The sequence below is a fragment of the Chanodichthys erythropterus genome, chromosome 24 (assembly GCF_024489055.1).
Source record: "Chanodichthys erythropterus isolate Z2021 chromosome 24, ASM2448905v1, whole genome shotgun sequence".
NCBI lineage: Eukaryota > Metazoa > Chordata > Actinopteri > Cypriniformes > Xenocyprididae > Chanodichthys > Chanodichthys erythropterus.
In genome coordinates this window covers 2,098,867-2,125,000 of record NC_090244.1, presented here as the reverse complement: position 1 = coordinate 2,125,000, position 26,134 = coordinate 2,098,867, and the positions used below count along the sequence as shown (strand labels likewise).

At 34.1% G+C, this 26,134-nt stretch overlaps 1 protein-coding gene across 4 annotated transcripts in view; it reads left to right on the top strand.

The window, feature by feature from the left end:
* The window catches only part of mon2 (MON2 homolog, regulator of endosome-to-Golgi trafficking), a 44,971-nt gene extending 19,037 nt beyond the window's left edge, over positions 1–25,934 (top strand). The window contains exons 11-36 of one of the 4 annotated variants that reach the window (XM_067379086.1): positions 39–192; positions 323–513; positions 2,834–2,915; positions 3,116–3,297; positions 4,357–4,469; positions 4,559–4,663; positions 7,337–7,417; positions 7,799–7,872; positions 7,968–8,058; positions 8,168–8,269; positions 10,283–10,393; positions 10,481–10,656; positions 13,049–13,211; positions 13,302–13,595; positions 13,682–13,880; positions 14,191–14,825; positions 16,183–16,326; positions 17,116–17,133; positions 18,867–18,995; positions 19,181–19,371; positions 19,456–19,516; positions 21,349–21,472; positions 21,861–21,917; positions 22,981–23,188; positions 25,057–25,139; positions 25,337–25,934. In XM_067379086.1, the coding sequence (XP_067235187.1) occupies positions 39–192; positions 323–513; positions 2,834–2,915; positions 3,116–3,297; positions 4,357–4,469; positions 4,559–4,663; positions 7,337–7,417; positions 7,799–7,872; positions 7,968–8,058; positions 8,168–8,269; positions 10,283–10,393; positions 10,481–10,656; positions 13,049–13,211; positions 13,302–13,595; positions 13,682–13,880; positions 14,191–14,825; positions 16,183–16,326; positions 17,116–17,133; positions 18,867–18,995; positions 19,181–19,371; positions 19,456–19,516; positions 21,349–21,472; positions 21,861–21,917; positions 22,981–23,188; positions 25,057–25,139; positions 25,337–25,500 (3,932 nt within the window). In that variant the 3' untranslated portion in view covers positions 25,501–25,934. The remainder of the gene's footprint in view (positions 1–38; positions 193–322; positions 514–2,833; positions 2,916–3,115; positions 3,298–4,356; positions 4,470–4,558; positions 4,664–7,336; positions 7,418–7,798; positions 7,873–7,967; positions 8,059–8,167; positions 8,270–10,282; positions 10,394–10,480; positions 10,657–13,048; positions 13,212–13,301; positions 13,596–13,681; positions 13,881–14,190; positions 14,826–16,182; positions 16,327–17,115; positions 17,134–18,866; positions 18,996–19,180; positions 19,372–19,455; positions 19,517–21,348; positions 21,473–21,860; positions 21,918–22,980; positions 23,189–25,056; positions 25,140–25,336) is intronic. The other 3 variants (XM_067379087.1, XM_067379088.1, XM_067379089.1) reach the window with 3 other exon arrangements.
* The last annotated feature ends 200 nt before the right edge of the window (positions 25,935–26,134 follow it).

Sequence of the window (26,134 nt, the reverse complement as noted above, 5' to 3'; positions counted from 1 at the left end):
GATTGTCTGATTGTAAAGGTGGGTCGTGTCTCTGTCAGGTGGGTCGGTGTCGGGTTCACAGGCGTCTGGTCCGGGCGGTCCGGGTGCAGCAGGTGCAGGTGGAGCTCTGACCACACAGGCTGCTTTTGAGTACCGGGGCACGTGGATCCCCCTCATGAGCGTCAGCGTCCAGGGCAGTGCCAAAGCCACCTAGTGAGTGACCAGCACTGTCAGCGTGACCCTAGATTCAGTTTGATGACATTTAAGGCCATAGAGAGTCTTAAATGATGTAAGAAAGTCTTAAATATCATTTCAAGATGACTAACAGTCAGTTTCTTCTCAGTCTGGAGATGCTGGATAAGGTGGAGCCGCCCTCCATCCCTGAAGGTTACGCCATGTCTGTGGCGTTCAGCGCCCTGCTGGATCTGGTGAGGGGTATCACACTGATGATCGAGAGGGAGCTCGCCACACAGGAACAGGAAGCCGCTATGAGAGAGGAGGCGGAGCCTGTTTTGTCTCCGCCTCAGGAACCCAGTGAGTGTACACTGACTTCACATCAGAGCCCATTTGACATTTTCACCTCAGACTTTTTTGGAGAACACTCTGCTCTGTACTGACCTCTGGCGGCCACACAGGAAACTGCAAAAACACTATATTGTAACTTTATGTAATGTATTGGAATATGTTATATAATATACACAGTAATTTTACAAATTTAAACACCCTGAATTTATAAAATAAAAATTATTTTACAAATTAATATAATATATATAAACAAAAATGTATATAATATAATATAATATAATACAATCTAATCGAATGCGACCATATAGTCAATGACAACAATACATTTTACAAACAAATGTGTGTGTATATATATATATATATATATAACAAATATACAATACATTTTACAAATTAATGTATAATATAAATAAACACAAATTAATATAACAATACAATTTAAGCAAATATGACCATATAATGTAATCAGTGACAATAAATTTTACAAACAAATATACAGGGAGTGCAGAATTATTAGGCAAGTTGATTTTCTGATCATATTTTTTTCCAAGCACATTTTACCAATTCCAATCCACATCAATCTTAATAACTACTATTAATATTGTTTTTAATAATTTATAAGTGATATATAATTGTTCATGAAGGCTGGAAATGAAAAATGCCTTATATTCAGGTGTGCAGAATTATTAGGCAGGTTTTCTTTTACAGATAAAATGAGCCAAAAAAGAGATTTAACTCAGACTGAAAAGTCAAAAATTATTAAATACTCATGAGAAGGACGCAATACTAATGTAATACTAGAAATTGTACCACTAAAACTTGTACCACTGTTTGAAGAATTGATCTTCCAGAATCTGGCAGTAAGGTGTGGGAGTTCACTTTTAGTCCATCTCTTATTCTGAAATGTCCATCTTGCAGAGATGGACTAAATGATCTTCCAAAACTTACTGCCAGATTCTGGAAGATCAATTCTTCAAACAGTGGAACAAGAGGATGTGGTGCTGGTCCTTCAGGAGTCACTCTCAAGCTGTCTGTCTATAAGGCCTATAAAAACCCAGTCTTCATGTACTTTATAACACTTCAGCTTGTGATTCTTATTAAGAGCGGGTCATTTTTTAGGATTCTTCACCTAACCTAAGTCTCTGAGATCCTGACACCTCACACTTCTGAAGACTCCTGGTAGGTTTCAGTACTGGGAAATGGTGGCGCTGGAGACTAAAGGGTTCCTGATGTTTTCACACTTAATTCTTCACCTTAATTCTTAATTATTTTGCAGTTAACGTGTCTTTTCTTCTCCAGCTGTTTTTGTATGACCCAGCTGACCCAATGAGCATTTCACTGTCCAGTGGTCATGCTTTAACTTTGCAATTTCTAGTATTACATTAGTATTGCGTCCTTTTCATGAGTATTTAATAATTTTTGACTTTTCAGTCTGAGTTAAATCTCTTTTTTGGCTCATTTTATCTGTAAAAGAAAACCTGCCTAATAATTCTGCACACCTGAATATGAGGCATTCTTCATTTCCAGCCTTCATGAACAATTATATATCACTTATAAATGATTAAAAACAATATTAATAGTAGTTATTAAGATTGATGTGGATTGGAATTGGTAAAATGTGCTTGGAAAAAAAATATGATCAGAAAATCAACTTGCCTAATAATTCTGCACTCCCTGTAATATATAAACAGTAACATGCTATACATTTTAAATATAATATATATAAACAGAAATTAATATAATAGTCTAATTGAATATGACTATATAATATATTCAGTAACAACAATAAATGTTACAAACAAATATAATATATAAACAGTAACATGCTATAAATTTTACAAAATAAATATAATGTAATTAATATCAATTATACTATATAATATATTATACAATATATAAATGGTAATATATATTATATTTTACAAATTATTCGAATGTAATGCAATCTAACTATATAATATAATATAATATAATATAATATAATATAATCAGTAACACAATAAATAAATCTAATATAATATATATTGGTGATCTATAAACATAAACTGTATAAATATACATTTTTACAAATAAGTATAATAAACAGCAATATAGAATAAATTAAAAAAATATTTTAAAAACAATTTTTTTATTAAAATAAAAAAAATAAATGTACAGATGAATATAATATAATATAATATAATATAATATAATATAATATAATATAATATAATATAATATAATATAATATAATATAATATAATCAGTAACACAATACATTTTACAAATTGATGTGTTTGTTGTGTAACAGTGTGTTTGTTCCTGTAATGATACGGTGTGTGTTTTGTAGTGGCTCATGAGGTTTGGGAGGAAATGGTGAACGCTTGCTGGTGCGGCTTACTGGCGGCCCTCTCACTGCTGCTGGACGCCAGGTACGAGACGCTTTTTACACACACACACACACACACACACACACACACACACACACACACACACACACACACACTTCATAGTATATTTTATATCTCGCTGTTACAGTAATAGGTCATGCATTATTCAGTGCGGTGCACTTAAGCTTTATTAGCATCATTGAGCCTGACTGTCCCTGTGATGTTTGACGTGTTTGTGTCAGTACGGACGAGACGGCCACAGAAAACATCCTGAAAGCGGAGCTGTCCATGGCGTCTCTGTGCGGCCGTCTGGGTTTGGTGACGCCACGTGACGCTTTTATTACAGCCATCTGTAAAGCCTCTCTCCCTCCGCACTACGCCCTCACCATCCTGAGCAGCAACGCCGCCAACCTCTCCAATAAAGGTACCATCAAACTCAACCTGCAATAATCAGATATTCATAATCACATAATAATAATGATCCACCATATTGGAGGGGCGGAATCATTAACCGAAACAATGCCGTTTATTATAAGATAAGATAAGATAAGATAAGATAAGATAAGATAAGATAAGATAAGATAAGATAAGATAAGATAAGATATTTTATATTATATTACATTATATTATATTATTTTATATTATAATATAAAATAATATAAAATAGTATAATATAATTAATGTAATATAATTTAATATAAAATAACATAATTTAATATAAAATATAATATAGTATAATTAATATAATTTAATATAATATAGTATAGTTATACACAATACATTTCACATCTATCATATATATGTATATAACAGTACAAAACACAATAAATTTAGCCAATTAGTATAATATGATATAATATAAAATGTGAATATCAAATAAATATGATGTATAAACTATGACATACAATGCTTTTTGTAAATTTATAATATATAAAATAAAATGTGAACAAATTTTTAATTTAAATGATAAACATATGTGTGCATATCATACCTATTTGAGCTTTAATAATCATTTTTGATTGAATAAATTTTAGTTTCAGGCAAAAACGGTTTTGCGAGCTGAAATCATTGAGCAACAAAATATAATATAATATATGTTTAAATAAACGTTTAAGTGTTTATAATGAGTAGAAACAATTATATCAATAAAAATTAAAATAAGAAATTTAAATTGCAATTTAAATGCTTAGTTTTTATTATTAAATCAATTTGATTCGGGATACATCTTCGGTTTCGGTTTTTAACTTTTATGGTGTTTTCAGTTAAATTCATGAGTGTACCACATGAGTGTTTGGCAGATGCTTTCACATTACATTTTATGTGCTTTTGCTGGGAATCGACCCCATGACCTTGGCATTGGTACCGCGGTGCTCTACTGTTTGAGCTGCAAGCTTTGTGTGTATAAATGTATGCAGTTTAATGTGTGTGTGTGTGTGTGTGTGTGTGTGTGTGTGTGTGTGTGTGTGTGTGTGTGTGTGTTCAGTGTACTCCATCCAGGGTCAGAGTGTGCAGATGGTCAGTCCGTCCAGTGAATCACACCAGCAGGTGGTAGCAGTCGGTCAGCCGCTCACCGCGCAGCCGCAGGGCACCGTAGTGGTAAATCACATGTTTACATTACGTTACAGTGCAGCTGAATGGTTTTCCTGGTGGATCACAAGGCCTTCCTGTTTCTGTCTGTCCGTCAGCTCACAGCGAAGAACATTCAGTGCATGCGGACGCTGCTGAATCTGGCTCACTGTCACGGTGCTTATCTGGGAACCTCATGGCAGCTGGTGTTAGCAACACTACAGGTGCAAGCACAGTAATTAACCAATCACAATCCAGAGAACATATATATGTGTTCATTGTACAGGGATGTGACCCCAGTGAACTGCAAAAATTAGTAACTAAATAAACTTGCGTTTTCAGATACATTAATGCATGTGATGCTCCGGTGTTTTCTCTGAAAATGCTGCTCCACACAAACCGCTCTGTGCTGTGCATTCGGAAACGCAACCCGCACCAAACATCTTCCTCGATTTGTAACGAGAATTATTTATAGATCTGAACAAAAGACAAGTCTCTGTGCAATTTTCCTCTAAAATATCTATGCTTTAACGTCTGAAAGCAAAGAAATTAAGACAGCAATAAATAATATTGTAATTTTACTGTTCTGTTAAAATAGGATAAATATTATCATCATTATTATTATTATTATTAATAAATGCCTTTTTTAATTTTACAGTACAATATTATTGATGCAATAGTAATATATTTCTTTATTAGAAAATAAAGGGGAGTTAATAAAATAAAATAAAAATAAACAGTAATATACAATAAATTTTACAAATTAAAATAATACAAGCTACATGGTATATTGTTTGAAAGCAAAGAAATTAAGATGGCAATAAATAATATTGTAATTTTACTGTCCTGTAAAAATATTATCATTATTATTATTAATAAATGCCTTTTTTTAATTTTACAAAATATTATTAATGCAAAAGTAATATATTTCTTTATTAGAAAATAAAGGGGGAGTTCATGTTACCTTATAATATATAATATAATACAATATAATATACAGTAATGTACAATACATTTTACAAATTAAAACGAAACATGCTACTTGGTCTAATGTTTGAAAGCAAAGAAATTAATAATAATAAATAATATTGTAATTTTACTGTTCTGTAAAAATGGTATAAATATTATTATTATTATTATTAAATGCCTTTTTTAATTTTACAGTACAATATTATTGAAGCAATAGTAATATATGTCTATTAGAAAATAAAGGAGGGAGTTCAGGTTTGCATAAAATAAAATAAAATAAATAAAATAAAAGCCTTTTTTTAATTTTACAGTACAATATTATTAATGCAATAGTAATATATTTTTTTATTATAAAATAAAGGGTGGAGTTCATGTTATCCTATATAATATAATATAATATAATATAATATAATATAATATAATATAATATAATATAATATAATATAATATAATATGCAGTAATATACAATACATTTTACAAATTAAAATGAAACAAGCTACTTGGTCTAATGTTTGAAAGCAAAGAAATTAATAATAATAAATAATATTGTAATTTTACTGTTCTGTAAAAATAGTATAAATATTATTATTATTATTATTATTATTAATAAATGCCTTTTTTTAATTTTACAGTACAATATTATTGATGCAATAGTAATATATTTCTTTATTAGAAAATAAAGGGGAGTTAATAAAATAAAATAAAAATAAACAGTAATATACAATAAATTTTACAAATTAAAATGAAACAAGCTACATGGTCTATTGTTTGAAAGCAAAGAAATTAAGATGGCAATAAATAATATTGTAATTTTACTGTCCTGTAAAAATATTATCATTATTATTATTAATAAATGCCTTTTTTTAATTTTACAAAATATTATTAATGCAAAAGTAATATATTTCTTTATTAGAAAATAAAGGGGGAGTTCATGTTACCTTATAATATATAATATAATATAATATAATATACAGTAATGTACAATACATTTTACAAATTAAAACGAAACATGCGACTTTGTCTAATGTTTGAAAGCAAAGAAATTAATAATAATAAATAATATTGTAATTTTACTGTTCTGTAAAAATGGTATAAATATTATTATTATTATTAAATGCCTTTTTTAATTTTACAGTACAATATTATTGAAGCAATAGTAATATATGTCTATTAGAAAATAAAGGAGGGAGTTCAGGTTTGCATAAAATAAAATAAAATAAATAAAATAAAAGCCTTTTTTTAATTTTACAGTACAATATTATTAATGCAATAGTAATATATTTTTTTATTAGAAAATAAAGGGGGGAGTTCATGTTATCCTATATAATATAATATAATATAATATAATATAATATAATATAATATAATATAATATAATATAATATAATATGCAGTAATATACAATACATTTTACAAATTAAAATGAAACAAGCTACTTGGTCTAATGTTTGAAAGCAAAGAAATTAATAATAATAAATAATATTGTAATTTTACTGTTCTGTAAAAATAGTATAAATATTATTATTATTATTATTATTATTAATAAATGCCTTTTTTAATTTTACAGTACAATATTATTAATGCAATAGTAATATATGTCTTTATTAGAAAATAAAGGAGGGAGTTCAGGTTTCCCGACAATAGAATAAAATAAAATCAAATAAACAATAATATACAATAAATTTCTTGTATACAGTAATATACAAGAAATTAAGACAGCAATAAATAATATTGTAATTTTACTGTCCTGTAAATATATTATTATTATTATTATTATTAATAAATGCCTTTTTTAATTTTACAGTACAGTATTATAAATGCAATAGTAAAATATTTCTTTATTAGAAAATCAAGTTTTTAGTTTTTTCTGTTGACATGCCTGATAGTTTTTGGCATTCACTCATCTTCATCTCTTCTTCTCTGTCAGCACCTGGTGTGGATTCTGGGTCTGAAACCGTCTGTTGGTGGCGTTCTGAAGCCCGGGCGGGCCGTGGAGGGTCCCAGCACGGTAAAAACAGCCTCTCTCAGCTCCCTGTTAGTGAGCTGCCCACCTAGAAAGCATTTTGAGCATCATCTTTTGAGGTGACAGTGTTTGTGCACCATAGGCAAAAGTTGTTGTTTTTTTGGCCATAATAAGTGAGCGTATTATTTTTTGCACATCATAGGCACTTTCTGAGTCAGCAGCATTTTTGTCCTTGTTATTTGCTCACTAATGCTCAGGTGCCTTCCAAACAAGTCCAAAAAATGTTGTCTAGATATTTCCGCAGGCCATATGTTTACATTTATGCATTTAGCAGACGCTTTTATCCAAAAAGCAATTGAGCCAGCAATATTCATAATATATAATACTATGAAATGTCGAGTAAATGATTATGACTTTATTTTGCAGGTTTTGACCACAGCGGTGATGACCGATCTACCCGTCATATCAAATATCCTCTCCAGACTCTTTGAAAGCTCACAGTAAGAATCTGCCAACGTCACAATAGAAATAATTCACTGATCACATTGTTTAGCAATAGGTCAGTTGTTGAATTACACGTTGTGTGTGATTGTAGATACCTGGACGACGTCTCTCTGCATCACCTGATAAACGCCCTGTGCTCTTTATCCATGGAGGCGATGGAGATGGCTTACGGAAACAACAAGGTGCGTTGTTTATTGGACCTGACGATCCTTCAGACCAGTGCATTAATGATGCTGAAGATTCACTTTATCCACTTTTCATGTTTCAAATCTCTCTTATCTCCTCGGTCAGGAGCCGTCTCTGTTTGCCGTGGCCAAACTCTTAGAGACCGGACTGGTCAATATGGACCGGATCGAGATTCTCTGGAGGCCGCTGACGGCTCATCTACTGGAGGTGAGACCAGGAGCCAATACAAACAATGCAGCTCCTGTTTTGAATTAATTCATTAATATTTTTTAAGACTGTTTTGTTTTTATATATATATATATATATATATATATATATATATATATATATATATATATATATATATATATATATATATATATATATATATTAATTATATTATATATTAATTATTTATTTATATTTACTGTTTTGTTTTAAAGTCATCTTTGTCCATTTGTATATTATATGATTTCTTTATTTAAATTTATTTTTTATTATTTATATATTTATTTAGATATACTTTTAGTTTTGAAGTTCTCTTTGTCCATTTGTTTTGTATGTATAATTTATTTAAATGTATTATTATTATGTATATAAATTATTTATTATTTAAAACTTTTTTTATAATTTATTTATATTTATTCATTTATTTATATTTACTTTTGCTTTAAAATGTATGTTTATTTATTATGCATATATAATTTATTTATTTAAATTTCTTTTATTTATGATTTATATATACTTTTAGTATTGAAGTTGTCTTTGTCCACTTGTTTTATTTATATTTTATATTTATTTATTTATTTATTATATACCAGTGTGTATATAATTAAATTTTTTTGATTATTACTTATATATATATATATATATATCTATATATATATATAGATATATATATATATATATATATATATATATATATACTCTTGTTTTAAAGTCGTCTTTGTCAATTTGTTTAGCATGCATATACATATATATATATATATATATACATTTTTATTTATTTTTTTAATGCATAAATTATTTATTTACATTTATTTATTTATATTTATTCATTTATCTATATTGTTTCATTTTTAAGTCATCTTTGGCCATTGGTTTTATTTATATTTTACACAATTAATTTAAATGTTAATTTTTTTTTTCTCTGTGTACTTAACCTCTAATCACTGATAATATTATTTCCGGGTCTTGAAATACTACTAATATTGCTGAAACAAATATTACTAATATCAGTACAACTAATCACAGTAAATAACTGTTGTAATGAGATAAAATGGTAATATTTAATATTCGGCGGGCCGCTCTGATCTGTACTTTCTGTCCTCGTCTGCTGTACTCACACTTCTTCTGTGGATATATATATATGCTAAAGCACGATTCATGTCCTCATGTTGTCTTATTCCGTCTTTTTCCCTCCTCTGTCTCTTGCGACATGTCTGTTTTGTAGAAGGTAAGTACCTGAACTACTTCTCTTTGAGGAGTCACTCTTCCTTTTAAATCGCTCTGTCAATGTCCACATTTTCTGAAATTGTCTCTGTAATGTTTTCAGGAATAAATCAGCCTCCGTTTTGTTTCATTTCATGTTTTTGTTGTTGCGTTAATCAGATGTTTTTGTTTTCGAAATGATTTTAGCCGTCAAGTTTCTTTCACGTGACTCGCATGTGCTGCTTTGACCTCCACATTGAAAACCAAATCACAGAACGGCTATTTTATATGACAATTGTTTTCTGATTGTCATTTATACCTTCAGCTTTATGTTGTGCAACTTCAGAAAGTCAGTAATAGAGTAGAAACAATAGAAGTAATAAAGTAGTTTAAATGTAATGTGAAAGGACCTTTCAGACTGAGATTCAAGATGATTTCGAGATTATTTATTCATCTGCTGCACCAAAAAAACTTTACTTTCACATTCATTAAACACACCGATCTGTGATCTACACACTTCAGATCAAATAAACACTGTCTCCTCTTGTGATCTGAAAACATTAAATATAATTTATGAATATTTTGCAAATCAATCTATTCATGTTTTGTGTAATAAATGTTTATAGTTGTTTAAATGATTTTCTTCATAACCAGTTGCTTGTTTGTGTTAATGAAGTTCCATTTGCAATGTCTGTATTGTTGCTGATTTCATTAACAGGTGAATCTCACCCGTTGCGTCTGGGTCATATTTCACCACTAAATTATATATAACATAAGAACATGAAGCCTGTTATGCCATTGTCTTGTCAGGTGTGTCAGCATCCTAACACTCGGATGAGGGAGTGGGGTGCAGAGGCCATTACCTCGCTGATCAAAGCTGGACTCTCCTACAAACACGAGCCACCGCTGTCACAAAACCAGGTAGCAATTCAGTCGGATGATCTGAAATCAGTGCTTGATTTTGGTTATTGATTGGACAACACTTAACCAATCCCCTGTCCTGCTCAGCGGCTGCAGCTGCTGCTTCTGAACCCGCTGAAGGAGCTCTCCAACGTCCTTCACGCTGATATCCGACAGAAACAGCTGGAGTGTGTCCTGCAGATCCTACAGAACCAGGGAGACAGTCTCGGACCTGGATGGCCTCTGGTACTGGGGGTCATCGGAGCGATCCGCAATGACCAGGGGTGAGACACACTGCCTGATCTTGCAGAAAAGACCATCCTAACTAGGGCTGGGTAAAAAATATTGATTTCTCAATTTTAATCAATTCTCATTTTTTTCAAATCCCAAGAATCGATTAGTCTAGTCTGTTTTCAGTTGATGAATGAACAGAATATGTAGCGCCTCCCATCCAATAAATCACAATAATCTTTTGTTACTTTTGATATGAAGCAAAGTCTCAGATTTCAAATGACGTCCATCTTATTATGAGACTCAAAAAATAAATACCGTTTTGGCGCTGATTAATGTGGCGTGACGGATCGCTTTAGCGCCTCAGTTAAAGAGAAGCATGTGATCATCCTCTCCTACGCTTTAATACCAGTTACAGCGAAATAAACATGAACATCTGAAGGTATGTTAAAATATACAGTACAACTTACTGAAATCTGTATCATGTCTCGTGTAATCGCTCAATCAGTGTTTCAACCTCAGAAAGACGTCAATAAAACAGCTTCAATGTCACGTGACGTCACATTTACCTCAGAAAAACATATTCAGTGACCATAAACTCATTAGTCAGCTAGAAAAGTGAACATTCTGATAAATATAGCTATGCACCGTTACATATTCATTATAATTTTTAACGTTCTTCAATATTTAATGCATGTTTGAATAAATCAGTTATGACAGCCGCGATTTAAATGTTTATATTTAAAAAAAACGAATTGGAGTAGAAATATGAATATGTAATTCTAAACTTTATTTATAATAAAAACATCATTGAGTGTAATTTAAGTGTTATAAATAAGTTAATTTAACCTTCAATATTATTATAGTAGGACAAACTGACTCTCATGTGTAGTTTACAGCATTAGTTGAGAGATTTTTTTCCTATAGAAAATTTGCCATGTACTGTAAATGAAATACTACATCCAAAATAATCGACATTGAATCAAATGGAAAGCATGTGAATAGTAATTGAATCAAATCGTGAAAATTGTCAATACCCAGCCCTAATCCTAACCCTCTGGTGCTCTTCGTTCATTTTTGACCGAAAAAATAGATTTTTAGAATTTTTTTACTTCATCAGAATGGTACAAAACTGGACATGGTTCGAAAAATGTACACACTTGTACTCCTCGTGGTCAAAAATGAGTGCATTGGAAATGAATGGGAAATGAATTTCATCTAGTGGAAGCGTTTGGTACTGCACCCAAACAAAATCTTACTCAAAGCTCATTATTTGAGATATCAACCTCTAACTTGTTTAGATTAATGGGCTTGATGTCCTCACAATTTTAGAGTAAAACGTGTTTTGGAAAATATATATTTCATATAAAAATAGAAAATAGTATTTTCTGCATTTTCAATAAATTTAAAATTCTATAACTTTTGTTTAAAGTATCTTCTTCTCCAGATGTGTTACGGTTTAAGTTGGAAATTTCATTTTCAGGTATATGCTCAAAAAGTGAATTAAATGGATTATAACTACTGCATAAATAATATTTAGTGCCATAAAATCCCCTAAAAATGCAAAATATTATCACACTAAAATATAGTACATACATTTCATGACTAATTTTGTTCGAAATGACCAGTGTTGGGGAAAGTTACTTTTAAAAGTAATGCATTACAATATTGTATTACTCCTAGAAAAAGTAACTAATTGCATTAGTTCCTTTCTTTTTAATGGAAAGTAATACATTGCATTACTTTTGCGTTACTTTTTCCTCATCTGAGCTGGGCTGTTTGTTTGTTTTTATAACAACAAAAAAGTTCAATTTTTGGCAACACCAAAAGTGAAATTAATAAGCCTCAGGGTGAAGGAAATGCAAATTCACGCCTGTACAGTAGAGGGCGCAGCTCAAACAAACAAGCCTTTCAGCTGTGCTGCCATTCTGGATCGCAGAAAAATAGGATGCAGGAGAAGAAGTAAATGTGCGCTCACATTTAGTCTAGAACTAGTCTAGAATAACAGTCATGTTTACACAACGCCTCTGCACTTTATTTCTCTCAACATGGCGACAGGAGAGATGTGAGTCAGTAGATGAGAAAACAAAGTAACTTGCGGTACTTCTTTAATAAAGTAACTAAGGTGTTTTGTTGTAAATGTAAAAGTAATCCATTACTAGTTACTTGAAAAAAGTAATCTGATTACGTTACCCCCAACACTGGAAATGTTTTGGTGCTTGAAGACTTCCTTGGTTGACCAGCTTCACAAGAGGGACCAGCGCTGCATTGTAAGCCTAAGTTGATCGTAGAGACCATTGGTGGCAATTGTTCTACGATAAACTTAGGCTTACGATGCTTTTGGGAAACGCAATCCCTCTTGTGAAGCTGGTTGACCAAGGAACCCTTGCAGGTAGCATCCAAAAGCACACTTAAAGTCATTTGCACACATCTTTCATTCCACAGTGAATCCCTCATACGAACAGCGTTCCAGTGCCTGCAGTTGGTGGTGACCGACTTCCTACCCACAATGCCTTGCATGTGCCTACAAATTGTGGTGGATGTAGCCGGCAGCTTTGGGCTCCAGAACCAGGAGCTGAACATCAGCCTGACGTCTATCGGCCTTCTGGTGAGGAGTACTGCTAGTGTTACTAGTAAAAACTCCTTGAATGGAAATTCCCTTGAAGTAGACTAACAATCTTCCCTTTCCCCACTGCAGTGGAACATCTCGGACTACTTCTTCCAAAGGGGAGAAGCCATTACAGAGGAGCTGGAAAAGGAGGAAGCAGTTCTCTTGAAACAGGCACAAGATAAAGGTGAACCTCTGAACCGACCCTTCCACCCTGCGCCACCCTTTGACTGCCTGTGGTTGTGCCTGTATGCCAAACTTGGCGAGTTGTGCGTGGACCCACGGCCGGCTGTGAGGAAAAGTGCCGGCCAAACAATGTTCTCCACCATTGCTGCTCACGGAACGCTGCTGCAACCTTCGACCTGGAACATTGTGGTTTGGAAGGTACTGGATCATACTTGGCCAGTGACCAAATGAACCCAATTGCATTGTTGCTAATAACCAAATTCATCTGAAATGTTGCTCCACAGGTTCTCTTTCATCTGCTGGACTGTGTAAGGAAGTCCTCCACCACAGCCGACAAGGAGAAGATCGAATCTGGAGGTGGGAACATCCTCATCCACCACTCACGTGACACGGCAGAGAAGCAGTGGGCGGAAACTTGGGTTCTGACGCTCGCGGGCGTAGCTCGGATCTTCAACACCAGGAGATATCTGCTCCAGCAGCTGGGTAAGCATTGAAAGATGTGGTTCTCAAAGGCTACATCTACACTAATCCGGATATATTTGAAAACACAACATTTTGGCTTCTGTCCACACTGAGCAAAACTGAGCTTAAAGCCAGATAGGATTTAAACTTCGTTGGCTGGAGACCCAAGTTTGGTTTGAAGACGAAAAATGTACCAAGCACAATGTTCTCTCACTCGCCCATAGACCCTCCCCTCGAAGAAATGAGGACAGAAGTGGTAGAAAGCCGTTTGCAAATGTATCCAGATAAAAAAAAAGTCGGATCTCAGAATTGGGTTCTTGGTTTCTTGCAGGTGACTTTTTCAAGGCTTGGGAAGTTCTTTTGGACCACATCCAGTCTGCTGCCCTCAGCAAGAACAATGAAGTTTCCCTCGCCGCCCTCAAGAGCTTCCAGGAGATCCTCCAGCTAGTCACACCCGTTAAAGACACAGATAAACCCGATGCTCTTGCAGCTATGGATGTTCCTCATGTCCTTATGGAGTCTCTACAAGGTTCCGGGCCAGGAAGACCCCTAGTCCGATCGGATTCCCTTGCCGAGCGACTAGCCCAGCGCTACGGCGTCCAACCCTCGCTTCCGCCACCTGGAGAGGAGCTGGACGACTCTGCCCTTTGGTGGTCAGCATGGAACACTTGGTACCGGGTAGGAACCGAGTGCACGCGGCCCCCTAGTGGTGGAACAGATAAACTAGTGTTCGTACCCAGCCAGCCTTTCCTGACAGCGCTAATACAGATTTTCCCAGCGTTGTACCAGCACATCGCAGGAGGCTTCAGCATGGAGGATCTCAAGAAGCTGGGGGTGATTCTGTATGGAGCCGTGTCGGTCCCCATAAGTTCCGACTCCTCGCCGTTCATCTTGCCCTCCTACACAGAGGCGGTGCTCACCAGCCTGCAGGAAGCGGTTCTGACCGCCCTCGATGTCCTGCAGAAGGTACAGCAACTCCAGAATCTGCTTAACCCTTGTGTGTTAATTTAAAAAAAAGTTACACATAGGTCCATGGAGGACAAAAATGTCCATATCCAAAAACTGTCATAAAAAATTAGATTTTCAAAATAAATCACAGAGGAGCAGTAATTTGCGACAAGCATATTTTCATACTCATAATAAGGCATGTTCAGACCTTTATTTTGAAATAGCGATGAACATGAAAAATCATTAAAGATTGGTTGAAACATGTTAGTTTTCATGCCAAGAGTTCAAAAGATAACATCCATTCATTTTTTTTTTTAGAAAGAAAAGGTCTGAAAATGTTTTTAATAAAAAAAATACATTTATGATTGTGGCGGCGAGCTATAACCCACATGCATGTTGTTTTTATGTTTATTAGTTTGAATTCATATCAAATTTTGCCAAACTTCCCACACTACTTCTATATAGGATATCTACTTCATAAATTGTATGAAAATAATGGAAATACATGGTTCAGATCTCTAAAACCATATATGGAGACGCCCTTATATGGTCAGTAATGGAGCTTGGGTGTCATCTAGTGTAAAAGTGTGGGACTGCGTCCAAACAAAATCTTACTGAAAGCTCATTTTTTGAGATATCAACCTGAAATTTGGAACACAACTTGCTCAGATTTTTGGCTTCGATTTCCTTGCAGTTTTAGAGTAAAACTTGTTTTGTAAAATATGTATTTTATATAAAATATATTTTTAGATTTTCATAAACTTAAACTTTTCTGTTTCACTTACATAAGTTATTTCACTTCTACAATAATCCAACAATAGCCAAATTTCATCTTTAAAACAAGTCTATATTCCAAAGTATTCTTGAATTACAACCATTTAAGTTTGTATAGTGCATTTTCATGTCTATAAAAAAAAACAGTTAACAGGTTAAGTTTATGAAAATGATTTATGAACATTATTTTTTTACATAAAATATATGTTTATATGAAACATGTTAAATCTAAATAAGTTGTGTTCCAAATTTGAGGTTGATATCTTAAAAAATGAGCTTTCAGTAAGATTTTGTTTGGGCACAGCACCAGATTTTCCCCATTAGATGCTGTTAACTTTCTAAGTGGAATGCATGAGTGCATGAGGTCGTTTTCACTCTTTGATGCTTCTGCTGTTTGGTTTTCCCCAGTGGGGCAGTATATTTGCGTTGTTAATGCAAGTACCACACGAGCACTAGTCAGTTGTCCACAAGTCATCCATTCAGCCCTTCTCTTATTTCTCACCAACCAAATAAACCAAAGTCTGATCACACCTATTATATCAACTAGATCAGTTTCAGATCTTTTCATATGTCTGAATGAGATTGTATGTCATTGATCCAGGCAATCTGTGTGGGTTCGGAGAATCTCCAAGTGATGTATCCCGCCATCTTTGAGCAGCTCCTGCTGTTCGTTGAGTTCTCCTGTAAACCTCCTCAGTATGGAAAGATGGAGACCAAACACGTGGCCAATGCCAAATACAACCAGGTGAGTCTCTGTCCTGTTTCCACCTCAGGTGGGCTTCACTTTTCGGCTAGTTTTCAAGATGGTGGAATTGTTTTTTTCCTGTCTTGATGACCATAAATACACTCATCATCATCATACAACATTCATTTCCGTGTCCTTTTCACAAATATGATGATTTAGTTAGATGATCTTAGTTTCTGCTCAGGAGCATTTTGAGGGTTTTAAGCACAAATTCGTCTTCACTTCTTTGCTGTTTATAGTCATGTCTTTATTGCGTTGTTCTCTCTAGGATTACAACATTTCACTTTTTATTTTTAGTTACTTCCAGTGGCTTTTCCTCTCTTTTTCGAATTGTTTTTGAAGATATTTTTCTTTGCACGGTGTGGTTTTCATTTCTTTTAGTCATGTCTGAATACTTTGGACCACATTTCAATTCAACTTCAGGGTTTTAAACATTTAAAGCTTTAATCACACACACATCTTAAAACTAGGTTTGGGTCAGTATGAAGGCCAGTTATATAAACTATAAACTGGTAGAAATGTGAAATACTTTAGATTATATGTATTGACCAAAGTTTTTGAGAATATTGTGAAATAAATTTGACTTCACCCCAACCCTCGGGTTAAGTACAAAGTATTTTTAAACATGACTTTCAATCCAAACGTTTGTTGGCCTTTGTTGTTGTCATCGTTTTTAAAGTAGTTTCATTAGTGTGTTGTTGTTGTTGTGCGGTGTGATCAGCATTGGTAGTAAACATTTGTCTGCTCTTCTCTTGTTCTGTTTTTGTACTTCATACGGATCCACTTTAGATCCAACTGTTTGCACCGGTGAGTTCTTCCTCCCTCCCTCCCTCCCGCTGTCTTTCTCTATATCTCTGTCTCTCGTCTGCTTTCTGCCTCGTTTTCTCTTCCTTTTTTTTCCTTCGGCTACTCTTGAGCTCCATTTTAACTGCTCTAAACGACAAACTTCGCTCTTTCATACTCTTATACCATTTCTCCGCTCATTTCCATCAGCCACATTTATTCATTCATCTCAAAACTGCCAAAATAAACTACAAATTCAGTGTTATTTAATGAACCGTGTGGTGAAACGTTTTGAAATTTGGCACATTTATGGTGAAGAGTCTCCACTTCTGTCATGCCAGTTTTTCAAACTGTCTATTAATTTTTGTATATATATTATTTTGTATTTGGTCAAGCATATCTGTGTTTGTCAGTATGCACAGAACACTACATTTATCAAAATATACAGTCTACAAAACTACATGAAATACAGTATCCCACAATGCAATGTGCTTGGCTTGACCTTCCATTTCCAGTGTTTTAATAATTCCAACTTTTACCATTATCTTGACTCATATTTCACACAAAATATTATTAAACATTTTGGTTTCCAAGATGATAAATGGATTAAACTTTCACAATAAAGTAGCTTTCTATTGTTTTGTTGTACAAAATACACACTTTTCAGTAAGTAGTACACTTCTATTCCATTCTGAACACAGCCTAAATGTATTGCCTTATATCTAGTTTAATGCATATGGTGGGTTCAGCCTACTTACAAACTCATCCTTTAGCTTTCATTGGCTCTTCCCCAGATTTTGTTCAGCGAATATTGAGATCATTCTGGTTAAAAGTCATTAATAGTCTTTTGATTTACCAGTTTGCATGTAACTCAATTGGATGACAAGGATGCCAAATAAATAGTGAATATGTATCTTCAAAACTCTTTGACTAAGTGACTTAAAAACTTATAAAATATAAAAAACAATAAAAAATGAAGTGAAACAATAATTAAGCATAAAAAAATACATGGTGAAGATGTCAAATGGGAATGTTTTTGCAAATTTCCAGAACATACCCTTTTAGCGGCACATAAATTGGTTGCATATAAAGTTTCAATTGATTTTAAAGATCATAATTTTTGCAGTTGTGTTTGGTGCCACTTTTGAACTACTTTTGCTCAAATCAGGGGCTTCTATGAACAAATCTACTCACCCTTGTGTGTATCAGTGGTGTGCTTGGCGTGTAGTTGCTGCTTTTCATCCAATATTATGGTCCGTGTCAGGGTAATGTGGATATTGTCAGTGAAATTTGACACAAATGTTATTAGTGTTGAAGTGGAAATCTGTAGGGGCTGTTTTTCCAGTCATCTGCAGCATTTAAGCCCAGTCCTGTAGCTCATTTTACAGATAGTAGGGATAAAAATCTGATTTTGATTTGAACTAACAGCCAATCTGGAGACCGGCCCTGATTTTATGTTTATGTGTTGACCATTCACAATAGTTGTGTCCCAATTTGCACCCTATTCCAGCACGTTTTGTTGTCTAAATAGTGTGAGTAGTGTGTTCACACTGAAAATTTCAGACTCTGATGTTGAATGACAAAATTACCTCATATACTACATGGTTAAGTACATAGTGCGTCATTTGGGACACAACTAATCCTTCTTTGATATTATATTATTTTACACGTATTGATGTCTTTGAGGCTGATGAGGAGACTTTTGTTCTTTTTCTACTATATTAAAATCATTGTCTTAATTTCATGTCTGTGTCCAGGCGGAATGGGTGGCCTTAAACTACGTGCCGTTTGCAGAGCGATCTCTAGAAGTGGTGGTGGATCTGTATCATAAAACGGCCTGTCACAAAGCCGTTATCACCGAGAAAGTCCTACAAAACATCATTAAGGTACAAAGCAAAAATCTTCAGTTTATAACATTATTTATAAAAATGACTGACTTGATGTTGTGAATTATTAGTTTGTATATGCATTCTGAACAGTCATCTTAGACACCAAAGGCCACCTGTTTTCAGTCAGAGCAACAGGTGTATCTGTGCATGTTTAAACGCAGAAGCTTGTTCTCTGTGTTTAGACTCTGAGGATTCCTCTGGGTCTGAAGTACGCCTGTCCTGCTGAGAGCACATGGAAACTGGCCGTCTCCTCTCTGCTCAAAGTGCTTTCCATTGGACTCCCTGTTGCTCGGCAACAAGCATCCTCAGGCAAATTTGACACAATGTGGCCGGAGCTAGCGAACGCATTTGAGGACTTCCTGTTTACCAAAAGGTATTCAATTTGTTTTGAAGAGGATCTCGACATGATATCATGATATATTAAATGTACTTACTTTCCTCTTGTGCTTTCCCACAGCACACCTCCAGATAATCTGTCCATACAAGAGTTCCAGAAGAATGAAGCTGTAGATGTTGAGGTAATTTCATCTGACGGTAGATCCACATGGCCAAATATTACTGTTATGAAACCAACAATTCCAGAATTATTGTTAATAAATGGCATTTTTAAAAAAGATTGATTAATGATAGTCTGATATAACTGGCCGATAAGTAAGGCTGATATTTTGACATTTTGTGATACTAAAATTAATTATATTTTTAGTAAGTATTAAGCATATATTGTCTACAATAAGTTAAATGCAGCAATATATATATATACAGTACAGTCCAAAAGTTTGGAACCACTAAGATTTTTAATGTTTTTAAAAGAAGTTTCGTCTGCTCACCAAGGCTACATTTATTTAATTAAAAATACAGTAAAAAACAGTAATATTGTGAAATATTATTACAATTTAAAATAACTGTTTTCTATTTGAATATATTTCACAAAGTCATTTATTCCTGTGATCAAAGCTGAATTTTCAGCATCATTACTCCAGTCTTCAGTGTCACATGATCCTTCAGAAATCATTCTAATATGCTGATCTGCTGCTCAAGAAACATTTAATGTGTACAATTGTACAAAATATTTGTGTACAATATTTTTTTTCAGGATTATTTGATGAATAGAAAGTTCAAAAGAACAGTGTTTATCTGAAATCTAATCTTTTGTAACATTATAAATGTCTTTACTGACACTTTTGATTGATTTAATGCATTCTTGCTGAATAAAAGTATTCATTTCTTTAATTTCTTTTCAAAAAAATAATAATTCTTACTGACCCCAAACTTTTGAACGGTAGTGTATAATGCTACAGAAGCTTTGTATTTCAGATAAATGCTGTTCTTTTGAACTTTCTATTCATCAAGGAATCCCGAAAACATTGAAAATAATCATAAATGTTTCTTGAGCAGCAGATCATCATATTAGAATGATTTCTGAAGGATCATGTGACACTGAAGACTGGAGTAACGATGCTGAAAATTCAGCTTTGATCACAGGAATAAATTACGTCGTCAAATATATTTAAATAGTACACAGTTATTTTAAATTGTAATAATATTTCACAATATTACTGTTTTTTACTGTATTTTTAATTAAATAAATGTAGCCTTGGTGAGCAGACGAAACTTCTTTTAAAAACATTAAAAATCTTAGTTGTTCCAAACTTTTGGACTGTACGATATATATAATATAATATAATATGATATAATATAATATAATATAATATAATATATATAAAATTAGTGGCCAAAAGTGATTTACGGCCTAAGAAAATTGATATCTTCACCCTTTAATATTATTAAAAATGTGTTAAATATTTTATAAGCATATTGTGTAGTTGTGCTTCGAGTCGAATTGTGCGGACATATTTTTTGGCCAGGCTGTAATACAAAGAAATTATGCAAAACACATGCAAAAACAAAAGAGAACCATCCGAATATTAATAACTGATGATGTTTGTAGTCAATGTATGCTTTTACCTGTCAGCTTTTTGTTTTTATATGCATCTTTTTTGCATAGTAAATGAAACCTGTAGTTTGCATTTTTCCAAATAATTTTGTCATATATATACCTTATCTAAGTTTAGTGTTTTGTTGTTCCGTCATATTTAAAATATTTAAAAAATATAAAATATTTTCCTCATATTTTGATGGTTTAGTCAAACTTTTAGGGTCATTATAAACAAACATCACTTCTGGCCATTACTGTGTGTGTATAAATATATATATATATATATATATATATATATATATATATATATATATATATATATATATATATATATATATATATATATATATTAAAAAATGTTATTTATGTATAATATAATGTACATGAAAATATATTGGGTTTCTTGTCCTCTAGGTGGTGCAGTTGATCAGCACAGAGATTTTACCATTTGCCAATTTCATACCCAAAGAATTCGTGGGTCGTATCATGAGCATGCTCAATAAAGGATCGATACACTCCCAGTCTTCATCATTCACAGGTACGGACTGAAAACAAAAGAGAAAATCAACTGCCTTCATCTGATTCAGAACGTGTTCACTGTTCATAAAGCAATAGTTCACTCATAAAATGAGGATCCTGTCATTTACTCACTTGAAAGATGATGTTAGAAGAATGTTTTCCACGCAAAGAAGGTTGTCAAGTAGTCTATAAGACTTGTGTGAAATGTTCCAAGACTTCTAAATCATATTAAAGCTTTGTGTGAGGAACAGAATGACATTAAAGGGGTCATGAACTGTATAATGTTATCTGATTTCCACATTTTTACATCCAAAAACATCCTAATTTAGAAGTAGTAAGCCATTTTCTGTCCTGTTTTTGACTCTTTCTTTCTAACACTCTGTTTTGATGGGCGTGACGCCTTCAAGACTTGGAAGTAAACACCCACTGCTATGATTGGGTGACCGTTTTGCATATTAAAATAAGTAAGTACTTGGATTTACCACAGTTATAGTTGACAAAGGATGACTTAACGGTGTGAATTATGAATGAATGTACCATTGTTTGTCACACTGTCGTTCTTGTAGGCTGTTCATCCTTTTCGATAAAGTGAAAAATGTATACATCGTCATTTGCAGTCTCGTGTTTTAAATAAAATGAAACGTGTTGTGATGTCTTACTGACAAAATAGATGTCAGTCACTGAAGATTTCATTCAGGATTACAGTGAATGGCTTTGAGCGAAACGATAACAAAAGCAGCGTTCATTACGAGTCTCCTTGTGTATCCCATAATAGATCTGTAACAGACAAAGCAATAGTGATAAATGGTAAAAAAATGTGTTACTCAAGCTCGTGTGTTGCGACATTACTGTTGCAGTTGTCACTGATTCATCTTTTATTTTCAGTCACTCTGAAAAGTCTGCGTCGACCTGTCTTGTTTAAAGTTCAACCACGATTTCTTAATGTTAAGATCACAAGGATGGCAATTCAAAGACTGTGTTTTTCCACAACTTGGCACTTCAAAACGTCTGTAATCCTGTTTTGTTGCTGGAGTAATCCTGTTTGTGTGTCTGTCACGTATTTACTGCTACATAACATGCATGAATTGGTTTGTGGGGCTAAAGAGGCAATGATGTATAAGTAGGCGTCGATCTTCTTCTGCAGAGGCGGTCTTTCATTGCACTATAATGTAATAACGTGACAAAATCCGTCGTTTTCTGAGCTTGGTTTTAATAAAAGCTCAAAAGCAGTTTTGAGTACTCTTTTATATGTCAAAAGATCAATGAAGTCTGCGCCGATAGCCTTGTGGGCAGCACGCCGACATATAGCGCGGTTACGCTTCAGTCATCCCGAGTTTGATTCCCAGCTCCCACTCACTTCCTGTCAAAAATCTACAATGTCCTGTCAAATAAAAGGTGCATACACCAAAAAAATTAATTAAAATACAATTTCTCAAATCATGACCCCTTTAAAGTCATTCAATAACAATGGTCAGACCCAGGGATTGGAGTGTGAAGGCACTAACTGCCCCCTCTCATCCCGTGCAGAGGCTGAAATGGACATCCGTATGCGGGAGGAGTTCTCTAAAGTGTGTTTCGAGACGCTCCTGCAGTTCTCCTTCAGTAATAAGGTGTCGACGCCGCAGGAGGGCTACATCTCCCGTATGGCGCTGTCAGTGCTGCTGCAGAGGGCGCAGGACGTGCTCCGACGATACGTGGAAGACGAGAGACTCAGTGGACGCTGCCCGCTGCCCAGGTCAGCTGACGTAGACGCACACACTGAGCCTTTTCTGAAATATTTCTCTATTTCATATATCTCTGTGCATTTTCTATAATGCTGCTTCGAAACTATCTTAGCGCTATACATATAAACATGGATCAAATAAAGAAGAGCATATTTTTAGGATCATTTAATTTTGCATTCAGATTTTCTTCTCAAATTACTGTAATAAAATAATCGTTGTCATTCTGGTATTACAGTAATGAGAATGATATTTTTGGCATTAATTTGAGGAAATGTGGTTTAAGGTGAAATATATAAGAATTTTGCAGTAAAATATCCAAAATCCACTAGGCCAGTGTTATATATTTTGTTCACTTGAGTACTTACAATATCCCAAATGTTTCCAACTATTTGTAAATCGTGAGAAAATTGTGATTTTAGCCAAGGCTCCGGGACGTGTGAGGAGTCGCCTGTCAATGGCGTCATACCTGCGTTACCCTCGGTTTCCGCTTTTATTTTGTAGAAACCATGGAAACACCAAAGACGCTTTAATATATTACATGTTTTAATAGACAAGGGAACAATTGGTTATGTTTACAGACAGAAAACTAATTATTGTTACATAGCTCTACACGTTTAGTCTTATTGTTTAAATCTAATTTTCTTGATTTTTTGCGAGTACCATGCTTTACCGTGCCTCAGAGAAAAACACTGTTTTGTGAAGTAGCTAACATAGCATAATCAGATGCAGCTTTATTTTTAGTAACAGTAATACAGCATTTTCTCCATCATACAATATGTTTTAAAATTAATTGCATGCCATTTATCAACACAATCATCCAGCATTTAATCTGATATTGTAAAATCGATCTATCTTACTGCAGTGTGTAACAGTGTCTCACAGCAGCCGCCGAGCGAACATGATTTCTTCCTGAGTCCAATCCTGATTATTTTCCACTGGCTGAGGTGGAGACCACATGTCCCAAGATTCCGCGCTCAAACTTGCCGTCATCAAGCTACGCCTTTGTTTTGAATAGGCCTCTAGCAGACAGAAAATATTACATATTGAACCTTTAATTGTCATGAAAATAAAAAAAAATATTAATATTTCTAAAAATAAATATGCAGCATATAATTATTTTCTTTCTTTTAAATTTTGGGATGAAATGTATGGAAGCTTGTAGGGCTGCCCCCTAATAGTCGACTCACCGTTATCCAAGTTAGTCGCGTATCCAAGTGTTTGTGTGGAGAGCGCGCGATCAGTTGCATTTAACTTAAAATACTCCTTCGTTTTTGGTCATACAGATAAGAATAATCCATCATTCCAAACTGTAAATGGTTTGCTTTTATTTCTGTAAACTCAAAATGTTGTGCTTTTGTAAGCTTTCTGCCATCTCGATCTCAAGTGAACTTGAGCGTGCCACCAAAACTCAGCATATACTTGCCTCACAGACATGAGAAATATATCTATAGAAATTCAAATCTAAAACAAATATTTTCAGATTATGTGTGAAACGTGCATATAGTCGCGTCCACTGCTGCGGAGATGACTAGTCAGCATCGTCGTCTTCATCCCGCTGTAACCCTTCCTGTTCAAGCACTGATTAGGCTATGTATTATATATAGGCGATTTAAAGACTCATTATTAAGATTTTTATGTTTTATTAATATAAACGCGCAAGTAGTTGATTAATTGCTTAAATGAGCGACTACTAGTCGACTAGAAAAATATTTAGTTGAAGGCAGCCCTAGAAGCTCGTTTCCGATACAGAAAACAAAAAAAGTCTTAATTACTCAATTACAAGCTTCCAAATGTTCACAAAATTCGCTCTGACTTTGTTTTCACTAACTAAACTGCGCAGAACTTGATTCTGAATGTTTGTCACCATTTCATTTTCAAGGCAACAAGTGACTGAGATCATCTTCGTGTTAAAAGCCATCAGCACACTCATGGATTCCTTGAAAAAGACTCAACCAGAGAACGGTGAGACGGGTTTGTCCTTTCGGTGATCTGATTATATGAACGCAAACATGATGCAACATAACATTGCAAAAGGTGTCTCAAAACCTAGCAAGTTACCTACCTAGACAGCGTTTTGAGGCATCATAGGCAAGTTCCAGGTTTTGCATCCTTGTTTTTGCTCATTTCTCTCCTCTTCTTCTTTGCTGTCCGGGCGTCAGTGGACGGGAACGTGTGGGCTCAGGTGATCGCGCTGTACCCGACGCTGGTGGAGTGCATCACCTGCTCGTCTCCTGAAGTGAGCTCCGCCCTCAAAGACGCCCTGGGGCCCTTCAAAGACTTCATGCAACCGCCCGTCTCCAAAGTGCAGAACGGCGAGTCGTGACTGAACGTTTTTATTCCACCGCAAACATGAATGTGACTGTTTCATACACCACGCGTGAGGACTCCGATTCACCCCCATCGTCATGGCAAACTGTTGATCGACAGCTCCAAATCCCATCATTCTAAGCTTCTTCTAATACGAGCTGACAGTAGACTCTGATTGGCCGACTTTAACGATGTATTAACTGCTACGTTAAATTTGCAGTGTTTGTTGTTTTTATGGGTTTTTGGTCCCCTCCCCCACCCCCCCTCCCCTGGAGTTAATGTACAGTGTTTGGTGATAGTGTTAAAGATGTAATTAAGAATTACGTATTTGGATTGAAAATCAAATCCAAAAAATCATTTAAAAAGAGAGAACGGAAACATCATAATAAACACATGAAGAATGGTCTTTTTTTCTTTTCTTTTCTTTTTTTTTTTTTTTTGTGAAATTTTCTCAACAGCAATGAATTTTATGCAAGATCTTACTGTAACATTCCATGTCATCTTTAGCCGCATTGAGAAGGGTTGAACCCGGTGTGTGTACAATAATAAATGGTACAGTTCTATGAACATCAAACGTATCGCTCCTCTGGTTATTCATGAGATGCATTTCATCTCCAGTAGCGCCAGTTAATTTACATTCAAATTAGAGA